Here is a 13,200-nt window from a genome sequence, read left to right on the forward strand (position 1 = left end):
TCTTGAACATCCTGCACGGTGTGGAATTCGACTGCATTTAATTTTGATTTACAGAGCAAAACACCAAGATGCAGAGATGTTTTTAGGCTGAACAACAGAACTGGATTTATAATTGAGTCATAATTAGGGGTGGTGCTGGTGTGCTAAAGCACATGCAGCAGGCTCTCACTCCAGAGGGCCAGGACCAGACTGAGTTTGGCCTCTGTTGTTGGTAGCTGGAGCTGGGCCACTTCCAGCTGCTCTGCCTGCTGGAGCTGCAGCAGGGCCTGCAGGTGGGAGAGAGGGAACTGCACGCCCTGTAGAGACACACAGACACACACACACACACACACACACACACACACACGTTCTAGAATAAAAACAATGAGGGATGCAGTTCTCAGCCACAAACAAAAGACCTCGGCTGCATAAACACCTAACATGATGGTAGTTCAAGTCTTTCACTACCACCCAGGGCTCATGTTCGCTGTGTAGTGCATGACAGGACCTGAGATGGTCTCCCCAGGGATCAATCAAGTGCCTGCCTAGCATGGACATCACTTACACCTCATACCCACACACGTTCTGTGTATGTGCAGGGACGAGTCCACTACGAGTCAGTTCAGTTCTTTGTGAATCTTCATGAAAGGCTACCTGCCTGAAAAACTGACGCTCTCCATAATATTTCGGTCTGTAATTCCCATAAAGCATGTTAAAAGGGAGTTTGTATATTAAAAAACAAAACACTTGGTAAAGTCATCATCTTTCATCATTTGTATACACTGTAGTACTGAATATAGTAAAGAACAGGCCAACATCTTCACGTATTTGTTTCCATGCAATATCGGTCCTGTTGTTGTCATGGTAATGCACCAATCGCATGTCTCCAACTACTGGATGATAATAAGCAGGCAAAACTAGCCTTCACCCATGGCGACGGCGGGTTTTCATTCATCTGAAAGAAATGCATTTCCACCATCCATGTTTTCGGATACCAGTCACGTGTGTATGTGGAAACGAGGTGTCAGTCTCCTCTCATCACACTGGTGAGTCTCTACACTCTCCTCTCATTCCAGGCCAGGCAAACGGGACGTTTGGGTTTCTTGGGTAAGGCTGTTACAACCACGGGGACCTTGGACGTGTGCATTGGTTAGTCTCTGTTTTTAGAGCTTGATTCTTTTGAATGAAACAAATTGAGATTATGTTGCTGCACTGCCTCGTTCTCACCTAAAAAAAGGTTTTCGGAAATGTGATGAAGTGGACTGTTTAGCTTTAAAATTAGATTTGTTATTTGGTTGCCGAGCTGCACAGTTGAAACGCCCAAACAAGAGTACACAGGGCCATGAGAGAAGTGGGTGGATGCAGACTGGGAGAGGAGTGGCTGTACGTGCCCCCTTGGAACCAGAAGTGTTACGACAAGTTTCACAATCCAGATTCATTTGGTACTGCTTTTACACTCTAGAACCAGAGGAGAATCACTGCAAACCAGTCTGATGTGTGAGTGTTGAGCAACTTCTAACATTATTAAAATGATAAAACATTCAGGTGATGGTTGACGCCAATTACTCAATATTTCTTGTGATGGTTAAGTTACATTATTGCACCATGTGCATTTGCATAGCTTAGTATTGGCTGGATAAAAATGGAAGCCAAATTAAAAAAAAAACCTCTTGAGAATACTATGAATAAGTAGTTGGTAAACTATCTAACATCTCCAAAGTACAGACCTGTTTATCTTAATCACCACGTCTGGTCAGAGCCACAAGTACCAGAACTGCTACTACAAAGGTTTGAACAGTTAGCTGCTTACGCTGGAGGTGTCCTGCTCCTCCTCTTCATCACCTCCTTCACCCATCATGTGCTTCTCCCTCTGGTTCCTCAAAGAATGTAGGACAAAGACGACCAGTTCCGTAGCTTCATCCTGTAATGTACACGCAATATCCCAGAATTCAATCTTTTCTTTTCACTCATGGCATTCACAAGCTGAATATGTGACATGACGGCCTGAATGGACTCACTGTTCTCTCTTGGCTCGGCTCCACAGTTATCAACATGTGATCTTTAAACTTCAAAACCACCGTATCCTCCAAGGCAGGAATCCTCCCAGCTGTGACACATATGCACAGTTACATGGAAACAATCTACACCATACTGAACACCCAACAGTGACCACGACCAAGCTCACATGGTGTAAGCAACTGCTCTTGGATGCCGTGTGGTGGGAGTCTATTCATGATGAAGTCTCTCTTCATGTGTGTGGAGCGGACCTGCAGCATCCCCGAGTCCAGTCCATCAGCCAAAGACCTGAGAGACACTGCAAGCCGCTTGCTGGCGTCCTGGCCTTCACAGTTACCCTACACACACACACACACACACACACACTGTGAATACCCGTGGCTGAAGGTGTAACTCATATTTCCTATAGTGACACTACCCTGACATTAAAGGCTATTTTCAAATGTCTTTAGCTGAAGGTGGAAAGCTTGAAGGTGAAACTCTATTCAGATTGTGGTGTGTGTGTGTGAGAGAGAGAGAGAGAGAGAGAGAGAGAGCGCGCAAAAGCAGCGGTTTCACGAACATGCGAAGGAAGTTTTGATTTTCCATTCTAACAGTACTAAAAATGTTGGTAAATGCTTTCAATTATATTTGTTCTTGAACTTAAGACAAAAACAAAAAATCTGAATCAGCCACAATTGGTATTGGCAGGTTGGAGTAAAATGAATACATAAATGATAAATATCAGATCTTTGAGTCAGCCCAGAAAAATCGATATAAGCTCATCTCTACGACACAAAGCCCCTAAATTCGGACTTCGCATGGATGTCTGCAGAGTCTCACACAGATGACAAACATCACCTCAGAAGGACTGTGGCAACCAAACACAAATGATTTTACTTATCACAGTAATCAAAACGTTTTACCAGTAACAGTCTTCTGCACATTCCCTCTCTCAGGCTGACATCATTCCTGCTACTGTCAAAGAGTACACTGGGAAATGTGTCCAAGAGCAAATCTCCCCAGGACCTGTGAGAAACAGGTGAGAGAACGAGCATGAGAACGTAAGCAGCCACATCATAGCGGCAAAGCCTACACACACCGATAAAAGAGACAGTACAAGTCACACAAAAAAAACACAAGCTTCATAGTATGGCGTCTGTCAGTGGAGGTTACAAACGTGCATTTTCTGGTAGGTGCTGAGAGTCAGGTGGGTGGAGTGGTTGACTCCCGCTGGAGTGTTGGCTTGATGAATGGTTCCTCTGGGTAAGTACAGAAGATCTCCTTCCTGTGGAGAGAGGTGACATGCTTATAAATACACTGCTAATTTACATACCAGGGGTGAAACCCCCCCCCCTCTCTCTCCGCCCTCCCAACCCCAACCGGCTGAGGCGGATGGCCATCCTCTCCTAGCCTGGTTCTGCCTGGCGTTTCTTCCTCTTAGAAGGAAGTTTTTTCTCGCCAACATCGCCGATCTCATGTGAGAATGTTGGGTCTCTTTCATCTGAATTAAAGAGGAAGGTTCTAGACCTGCTCTTTGTGTGAAGAGCCTTAAGGTGGCTTTTGTAGTGATTTGGCGCGATGTAATAAAGACTGAGAGGCAGCACAGTGGTGCAGTGGTCAGCACTGTCGCCTCACCACAAGAAGGTTCCGGGATTGAGTCCCGGCTGGAGCACAGGATCTTTCTGTGTGAGTCTCCATGTTCTCCCTGTTCCTGCTGGGTTCTCTCTGGTACTCCAGCTTCCTCCACAGTCCAAAGACATCAAGAGGGACCAGGTTAATCCAGACTCTAAACTGACCGTAGGCGTGGCTGGGAGAGCCAATGGTTGTCTGTCTATATGTGTTGGCCCTGCCATGGACTGGCGACCTGTCCAGGGTGAACCCTGCCCTTGCCCGTAGCCGCTGGGATAGGCTCCAGCCACCCCCCCCCCTTGACCCTTAACAGGAATAAGCAGAAGACAATAAATGGATGGATGGATAATAAAGATTGATTGGTTGATATTGTGAATCATTCACCTCCAGCATGATATCATGGGTTGGGATGCCCAGCTGCTCCTGTGACACCACGCTGTACTCTGCTGCCAGTGGAACAGTTGGCGTGTACAGACGCCAGCGTTTACGTCCTTCCAGCTGCAGAATAAACACCTGGAAAAAATAAAGTTCATGTTCCTGAGACAGGAAAAGATAGTTGAGTACTTTTCAACACGGGTGGTGCGTGGTGATGACCCACTGAAGCAGAGACCTGAATGAGCCAAACAACAAGTTTAGAATTTTTCCTCTCACTCCCATCCAAAAAAAAAAAAAAACTGAAAAAAGTGGAATATTTTTAGCACAACACCCGAAGTATAATATTTCATGTACAAAAGGAGGTAATCAAAAAGAGGAATTCATGACATTTATTCCTGATCTTAAATCTAAGAATGAAAATTAATGGGAAGTCATCAAACTTCTTGAGGAATATCTTTTTCTGCCAGTTGTCTAAGACTGCTCGAGAGGTCTACGGGGGTTTGAGTTGCCATCAGCCGGGAGTGAAGACGCTCTCTCCTCCTGATTCTCTCTGTGCTTCTCCATCCTGTCAAGTTTTTGACCGACAGTCTTTGTGTGTAAAGGAGAACAGCGACCTGCGTTGCTGCTCTGCTGCCTTCCATGATGGACTATTAGTCCCTTAATCACGCACTGAACGGGACAGAAACAAGACCGACGCTGATCTAGAAGAATTATCGCAGGTGGATGGCGGATGGATCATTTGGGCTGGGGGATTTGGATGACATCACTAATTTCCAGTGTGTAAACCATAATGTTTTGGTATCTTGTGTGTGTTGAACGTAAACTCCTGTTAGGAACTTCAGCATTCAATGTGATATTAATTGGAGAATATTCTTAAATAAGGAAATAATCCCTTCAGTGACTGGTTCTTGCCTCTGTCATCATCCAAAATACCTTCTAAGGTTTTCAGCATATGGATACCTTTGGAATGAAAAGGGTGTTACAAATGCAAAATGGCTGCTGTCATACGTTCACTGTTGTACCTCAACATCATCGTAGTGAGCTGGAAGGCCTTGGGACTCCTGCGGTGTGATGTAGACATTAGAACCCACCAGGGCTCCAAAGAAACACTCCAACTTCTCCTGGATCCTCCACAACTCATCCTGACAACACACAGACCACCAACACATCATTCTCTGATCGGAGCTCAGTCAGTTGCATCAAGTCCACACCACACACACACAACTTTCAAGGTTAAAGCCTAAGTTGTTGAATTCATGACATGCATGACTGGAATCGTGTTGTGTGACCTCACCATCTGGAGCTGGTAAATCAGGAAGTCACTCAGAAACGATCCGTTCATCGTACAGGTCTTGAATTCATGACTATTTTTTTGCCCCTGCCTGATTTTTCAGTTACGCAAAACAGCAGAGTCAGCAGAGAAAACTATTCCTGATCTTACCGAGGATCCCTGGGACAACCCGCAAGGACCCCGCTTTGAAAACCTCGGCCGACATGTTCTTTTACTTTGACAGGATGCTCAGTGTTCTCCTGCTGTTACTACAGGAACATTGATAGACATCAATTCCATGAAACACATGGTGCTGCTGCCTCACTTCTTTGTTACGACAGGGCTCAATAGGGACCACTGCCTTGGTTCCGTCGCTCAAATTCCTTGCCATGTTTTCCAGGGGACCTGGTTATCAGCCAGCATGCAGGCGGACTCACCAGCAGGTTGTTAGCATCAGCCTCACATTAATAGGACAGCAACTTCAGTCACAGCTTAGCTAGCAACACCAAATTGGTCACTTTCGTCATGAAACATAGTTACTTTACAGTTAAAGAGTCATTTGTGATGGTTCACAGTTTTGGCAATGGAAAGCAGGAGACTGTGCCATCATTATGCCTGGCGGGACACACACACACACACACACACACACACACACACACACACACACACATTATAAGATTGTTTTGGGTTTTTTTTAGGTTCTTTATGCTTGCTATTAGCACGCTCACCTTAAACCTCTGTGGCTGGTGAAACTGGCAGGTAGCTTTGTTCTGGAACAGGTTCTTCATCAGAACTCCATGCTTGACCTGCCCATCCTTGGTCAGCACTTTCTTTTTGCCGTTGATGCAGCAAACTACATTGACATCCCGGTAGTACTGCAGACCCTGAGAGCACAGGCTCTGAAGGTCTGACAACTGGAACAAGGATGGATAGTAGGAGACCGTACTGGGATTGGACCTCTGCAGATGGAGGGGTTTCTTCTCCCAGAATTCCTTGAAAAACTGTTCCACCCCCATGGGCTGGATGAGGCTCTCAAAGAGGCTGGCAGGGCTGGTGAAGCTGAGAGGAGACGGAGCTTCACCGGCTTCCTCTCTGCTCTGCTTGACAGGGAGCTGCTCATCAGAGCTGCTCCGTCTTTTTGTAACGGTTGATTTGTTCTTCTTTGGCATTTGAATCTGAAGGAAAAATGTTCAAATAATAATATCAGGAATATAAATTAATTTTCTTCAGTTAAAATCTGATTCTGATACATGATATTGATAGTACAGTCTTGTTTATTGAATGTTACAATTATTATTATTGTCACTTTTGGCATCCTGAGGCTGTTGTAAACCACACAGCACTTTGTCACAGCAAAAAAAGAAAAAATTCATTTCATGTATTTGAACTGCATGGATCGGTGACGTATTGCACGTTAGAACAGGTTTTTGATCCAGCGCTAATCTGGGATTCATTTGTCTTCATGATGATTACAATTACAGCCAAAGATGCCTCTCCTTCATTCACTTTGGTGACTGTAGCCTTGGCCAGGAAGAGTTGATGTCATCCGGCGGTATCCAACGATCATTGGGTGTTTCAACCCTGAACCGCAACACCCTCAGCATTGGTGGGTCAGCAGTGGTGGCCAAGTCACTGCCCATCATCTCCCCCTGGCTTCCAGCTAAGCTCCTCTCTCCAGCTCCATAACCAGCAAGAGGCTCTTTCTGCTGCCTCCCCCATCCTGCGAGCTGCTGTCTTTCTCTCCCTCCCCGTCACCCCAATGGCTGTGAGCATCCTCCACACTGACTGGGCGGGGAATCCTCTACAGCCGACCTCGACTGGGAAGAGCCATGCCTGCCATCCTTTCCCCCTGCAGTCATGCAAGAGATCTTGGTATTTGGCGCTCTTTCTCTCAAACGCTTGCTCACAACCCTCTTCCCATGGGACTGTAAGTTCGATGAGGATGATCTTCTTTGTCTCTTCAGACCACAGTACCGCATCTGGCCTCAGGGTTGTCTGGACAACCAGGGGGAACTGCAGTCTTCCCCCCCAGGTCTACCTTCATTTCCCATGATTGGGCCTTTTACAGCAGGTTGGTTCTTGCTGTTGCTGTGGTTGGTGGCTTCTGACCCTCTCTTATGAACTTGATTGCTGGTATTGCTCTCCCATATGGGATGAAAATCAATCAATCCTAAACTGGCAGCTTGCTCCTGCTCCTCAGCAACTAGCACACGTCCCCGTACCAAATAGCCACACCAGCACTTTACAATTACTAGGGGCATCCTGTTGTCCTGCAAACGTGCAAGGGAAGAGGGAGAGAGAGAACTTCTCTAGAGCTGACATGAAGTCATTCCCTGCACTTGAAGTAAAGTTGAGATTTGTATAAAACAGAGGTACAAGAACATGGTTTGATATTAAACTGGATTCAAAGAAATGGATAAGTGCACGTGGTACGGACAAATCAACACTTCAAATAAAACCACCAGTATTCAAAACGCAGCGAGCAAAACAATGACTCACCAACACTACTTTGAAATCAGGTGGTCTCCTGGAGCAGGGAGGGTCACACTCAAGCCCTTCACTACCTACCAGGCCTCCGCGCCTCCTGCTTGGCCTCTCCTGTGCTCGGCACCTGTCACCCTCTTACCTAAACCTTTAAGACCTTCTTTACTTTACAGGCACAACAAATTCACCAAATACGAACCTCTGAGATATATTCCTACTGAATAAAAGGCCATGAACACATGACAGCTCTGTCACTGAATGATCAAACAGCCTGGGGGCCCTGCCTCCTGTAAGGAGCAACAAAAGCGAAAACAGTGAAACACGCGCTGGGACATGTTGTTGATCTACTGGTCATTTAGAAACTTGGTTTAACATTTCTACACCCTGATGTTAGCAATGATAACAAATGAGCTCTCACAATCTCTACTTTGTGTTGCAGTGAGGACACAGCGCCTTAATACAGAGAACGGTGGGATGGAGGGTGACGTCAGCCAGTAGCTGTGATGAACCAGTAGAATGTGCCAATAAAGCTTCCCCCCACCTCAAGACTGACGTGTTTACACTTCCAGTCACTCGTTGTTCCAGTCATGTTTAAGGTACAAACGGACAGAATCGATGTCTCACTTCTGGGATGCGGAGGACAGGTGAGCTTATGACTTTTGCAAGAATACGATTCGTTGACACTGGATTGTCTTGTGCACATCGGATGAATGAGATGTGGAACGTTCCTGAGAACTCTGAGCTTGTCACAGTGAGGGAGAGTAAATACAGGACAGAAGGTGGGATTTAGGCACAAGTGTGGAAATTAGAGTGCTGCAAACCAATTCTTTAAATTTCCTAAAGATAGAAATTTAGAACACAAACACAGCAGTAGGCAGTGAAGGGCTGTGCGGGCTTTGCGGGTGTGTTTCGCTGACGTTGCAGGAACAGCGGGTGGCGGTATGCACCTGATTGTGGTGCGTAAGAACGTCAGGGAAGAAGAACAACAACTTCCGGGTCACGTCATAACAAATCACACATGGACTAAGACCGTTGTGTCATTTGTATCCTCTCCTGGAAGGTTTCAGAGAGAGAGAAACCTCGGTAGCCTACTTCTGCTGGTTTGTTGTTGCATCTGGAAAAACACGCATCCTGATTAACGGACCAACAACGTTGTTGAGCTCTGGCACGTTTTACAACGCAAACACGTGTGTTCCCCGTGTGAAAGGCGTGCAGGGTTAGCCTTATCTCCCCCGAGTCTCCGAAACCGAGCCCCGGCGTCACTGTAGCCTTCTTTCCCGTGTCGCTCGCAGTTGTCAGTTGTTTCGACAGCGGCTAACAAATCCGCAAACTCACTCACCCCTGGAACGGCTCGCCACACGTGCAGGACGTCCTCCTCCTCCTCCTCCTCTTCCCTCGTCTTCTTCCGTTGAGTTTCCGGCAGGCCCTACCCGCGGGGATGTGGTGCCCGGGGAAGCGTGACATGGTCCTGGTTCCCTGACTGAGCTAAACCATCATGTCTGCCGGAACCAAGTCGTGATTGTTAACTGCACCTGAACTGGTCTGACTGCAGGAACTTCATCAGTACAGCGCCATCATAAATGGACTTAAAACCCCAAAAGTCGTAAAACAAACCTTTATTTTGGAGAAAAAAAAAGTTTTTATGGGTTTGATGTTTTTTTCATCTGTTTTTTCTGATTATTTATCCTAAGTTATGATCTCTTTGTATTGCTTTACGTTTCTGCGTTGTTGTTGTCGTTGTACCCCTGGCTAAACAGCTTTGTTTTGTATATTGCATTTGTTAATAATAATAATAATAATAATAAAAAGGATCGGCTGCTGTTTCTGATCCATAAGGACGCCGAATTATAGAAAAAAAACTGCACCTAAATTAATTCACTGAATCGAACCCAGCACACACGGGACATTTGAATGAAACGCTTTACTGTCCCAATGAACACAAAACATCGATCAGATTAACTGCAGGCAAATTTAACTTTGACGTCATGAACCTCGTCAGGTCATCACCGGCCGCAAATGTGTTCAATCTCATCTGAGTTACGCCGCACTGCAGGTTCTCTACCAGCCACTAGATGTCGCCATATCGTTGAGTTTAACATCCTCGCAGTCGCAGTTTGGACGACGTTAATTTACGTTTCCCTGCTCAACTCTGTTTCCAGACCTGGCGTGTCTATGCAAACAAACCTCTGACAGGAAATGGATACAGGGTTCTAAGACCAGTACTCGCTCCTCTCACGATGATGCACGGTTGGTTTCATTATTGTTGACAAAATATAAATTATTGTAAGCTGCTTTAGACGTAAGGGTCTGATAAATAACCCAAATGCAATGTGATAGGAATTAAATCTCAGCAGATTGGTGTGGTGTGGTTTGAGCAGAAATCATTTATGGTGTCAGTCCTCTCCTAAAACACGCTCAGCCTATGATGCACACGTCATGCTTCATCACTTTTTACAGGTTGTACTGCACTGGTGCATACTTGGTGATTAAGGGAGCTGGAATTTTCAGATTAAGTCTGTGAAATTACAGTAATTTTGGAGTAACACAAGATTTAGCTTTCCACTGTCATGAGTTTCCTCCGTTGAGTCACCGGGAGTGGGATCTAAGCGATCCACTCAAGAATCCGTTTCATCCCTCCAACTGCTGACTTTTGTTCCTCAGAGACTGTCTGTGCATTCTCCCATATTATAGTAAACAGATTAACAGATTATTGGCTGTACAGCCATCACAAGTCCAACTGGGAGGCAAATATTCACAAATTCAATTTATAGCTCAGTTATCGATCCCTGAGCACATAGGATTTGAAGACTTTGGCTTATTTCATCCACTCTTTTTTACACAATTAAATAGGATTTAATTGAAGTTTCCATTTACACTGAAGACATTTACGATTAATGTTCTAGATAAACCCTAACCCTTATATATATATATATATATATATATATATATATATATATATATATATATATAATACTGTATTAGTACTTCCAGGTAAAGGATCTGAATACTTCAACAACTGTTTATACATTTACTTACTGAATACATTTGATTTTATAATACTTGTTTATTTCAAAAGTTCAGATAATAATGAAACAAAAATGCAAAACAGTAATAAATTACACTTTGGATGAAAAACTAACACAATGAATGTTATGATGAAAAGGGTTCTGAAAAACAGAACACTGTTAAATGTTAAATCAGTTCTTTGTGGCTTCTAACACAGCGACACACCCGGACCTGGGAGTCACGTCTCTGAGGTCTGAATTGTCAGCAGCACCACCACTCCAGTCTCACATGGATGAATTCACGGAGAAAGTAGGTGTTAAAAGAAAATCCCTTTTCTATTATTCTTGTTATCGTCAACGAGCCTTCAGAGGCAGCCGCTGTATGTTGCATCGAAAGCTGTTAACTGATCTTGCACAAGAGGAGCAGTTACAATGATGTCAGAGTTCATGAGCGAAGGCTCGCCGTGTGAGTGTGCGTCTTCTTTTATGTAGTGCCTTGGGTCAGTCCTTCTCAGCGGAGCGTCGTGGAGATGAACAGGTTGTACGAGGACATCGTGCAGCTGTTGGGAACTCTCATCTCACACAGCTTTCATGACAATTTAGCGTCTCGTTTATCTGATCACAATGTTCATGTCACACTGATTTACAGAGTTGACACAACTTTTAATCCATAGAGTGAAAAGCTGACGTTTAGCAGGTTCCCACAGACAGAAAAGTTCTGATGAAGCATGTGACTGGTACCTAAGTCACTGGGTATGTAGCACAAAACCCCTTAAAACAATTAGTCACAACTGTCCCATAACAACGCCTCCGGAGGGGACAGAACATCGCCAGGTTTATCTGTAGACCGATTCCAGATTACTGGTGGAACCACGTCTTGACAGCTTGGGACGGTCCAGAGGTTCCAAAAGATTTGTGTCTCCTGCCTCGCTCTCTGCCACTCACCTGCCTCAGGTGAGGTTTGGTTATCAGTGATAACTGATAAAGATTGAAGATAGTTTTTAATTAATTATTATCATCTCAGTGCACCGCCCTGGAATCAGGGACCAATAACCAGTTTACAGGGTTGTCACCCAGAAATGCCAGAGTCTGGAAAACGCTGACCCTCACCAGATGAACAGTGAACAGGAATTAGAGCACTGACACTCACAAGCAGAACTGAAAACAATATTCATGCAAGCACAACAAGAACAACTTCTCTCTGTGGTAGACTGAAGTTTATTCACATTAGTGATGTTTATTGTGTTTGGATTCTTCTCTGTTTACTTCTCAACTTGCTCAGACAATACAATGATTGCAGCAAAATAGAATTATCCCCTTTATAACCTAACGTATCAATGATGACCCAGTTATTAACATTTCCATGTTTCCCACATTTTGTATTGTAAACTGTTTTCTTGTCTGTAACAACATCGACTGCACGTCTGTCCCTCCTGGGTGAGGGATCCTCCTCCCCTCCTCCCTATGATGCCATGTGAAGCCCTTTGAGACAAACTGTTGGTGAAAACAGGCTATACAAATAAAATTGCCTTGCCTTGCCAGTGCGTACAGACAACCCCCCCCCCCCCCCCCCCCAAACGGGGTGAAAAGGTTGGGGGAGACCTGAGGCAGAGACAGGGAAGCAGGGGCAGCTGAGCCCCTGGACTGTCTGGGATCCTCGCAGGAGCTGCCTGAGACACCACTGTGCATGTGGAGATGGTTTGGGATGTCTCACCTGCTGTGTGTGATGAAGACGGTACTTTTGGTGGCAGGTGCCACTGGGTAATGTTGTTGAGGAGATACCTGGACCCAGGTGAGCTGGCAAGGACAGGCCCAATATGAGTTCATCTTCTTTTCCCGGTGGGACCTATGGACCCCTACCCAGTGTGAGGCCCATGTTCAACTGGAGAGGTCAAATTCAACGTCTCACAGCGCTGAGGGCTAAAAGGCCCGCTGGAGTCACTCATGGTGGATTTAAGCGCTGATTGCACAACAGCATCTTCAGGTGTAAAACTGCGCCTGGACTGTCATTCAGCACAGAGACCATAACCCTCTGGAGGCAGCTGAGGCCAGAAAGCATCAGGGTGTGGTGTTAAAATCCCTCCTCTGTTTGGTCTGTCTCTGCTGAGTGTCCACGTGGATGGAGAGCTCGTTTGGTAATGAGAGAACTTCAGTGCATTTCACATCGCAGCTGGTTTGAACAGATTACAAAGGCTGAGGGAAACCTGGATATTGATGTGCAGACTTGCTCTCTGTCCAGGGTGAACCCCGCCTCCTGCCTGAAGTCAGCTAGGATAGCCCCCCGCGACCCGTTATGGACAAGGGGTATAGAAAATGGATGTTGAGGATGGTGATGCAGAGGTTCTTAATTTGTCTGATGCACTAAAAGTGGTTTAATGAATTAATACTGTTGCAATAAGCATTATCCTCTAGTATCGTTTTTCTACTGTAGAAATTCAGAAGATATAACAACTGGCAGAA

At 45.3% G+C, this 13,200-nt stretch overlaps 1 protein-coding gene across 2 annotated transcripts; it reads right to left on the bottom strand.

Moving 5' to 3' along the window:
* riox2 (ribosomal oxygenase 2) lies at positions 1 to 9,226 on the bottom strand. 2 transcript variants are annotated; one of them, XM_086226194.1, is made up of 10 exons: positions 7,751 to 8,970; positions 5,980 to 6,426; positions 5,004 to 5,123; positions 3,991 to 4,119; positions 3,159 to 3,262; positions 2,901 to 3,003; positions 2,165 to 2,333; positions 1,998 to 2,086; positions 1,790 to 1,900; positions 1 to 296 (listed from the first exon to the last, which is right to left on the bottom strand). In XM_086226194.1, exons 2-10 carry the CDS (start codon positions 6,418 to 6,420, stop codon positions 144 to 146), a joined length of 1,419 nt encoding a protein of 472 aa, XP_086082320.1. In that variant the 5' UTR covers positions 6,421 to 6,426; positions 7,751 to 8,970; the 3' UTR covers positions 1 to 143. The 2 variants fall into 2 exon arrangements, with proteins under 2 accessions (XP_086082320.1, XP_086082319.1); XM_086226193.1 differs by lacking the exon at positions 7,751 to 8,970 and adding an exon at positions 9,075 to 9,226 and having other exon boundaries at positions 2 to 296.
* Positions 9,227 to 13,200: the final 3,974 nt, after the last annotated feature.

This window comes from Aulostomus chinensis, chromosome 15 (assembly GCF_037954235.1).
Source record: "Aulostomus chinensis isolate RoL2024-O1b breed Wild chromosome 15, RoL_Achi_v1.0, whole genome shotgun sequence".
In the NCBI taxonomy this organism is placed as follows: Eukaryota; Metazoa; Chordata; class Actinopteri; order Syngnathiformes; family Aulostomidae; genus Aulostomus; species Aulostomus chinensis.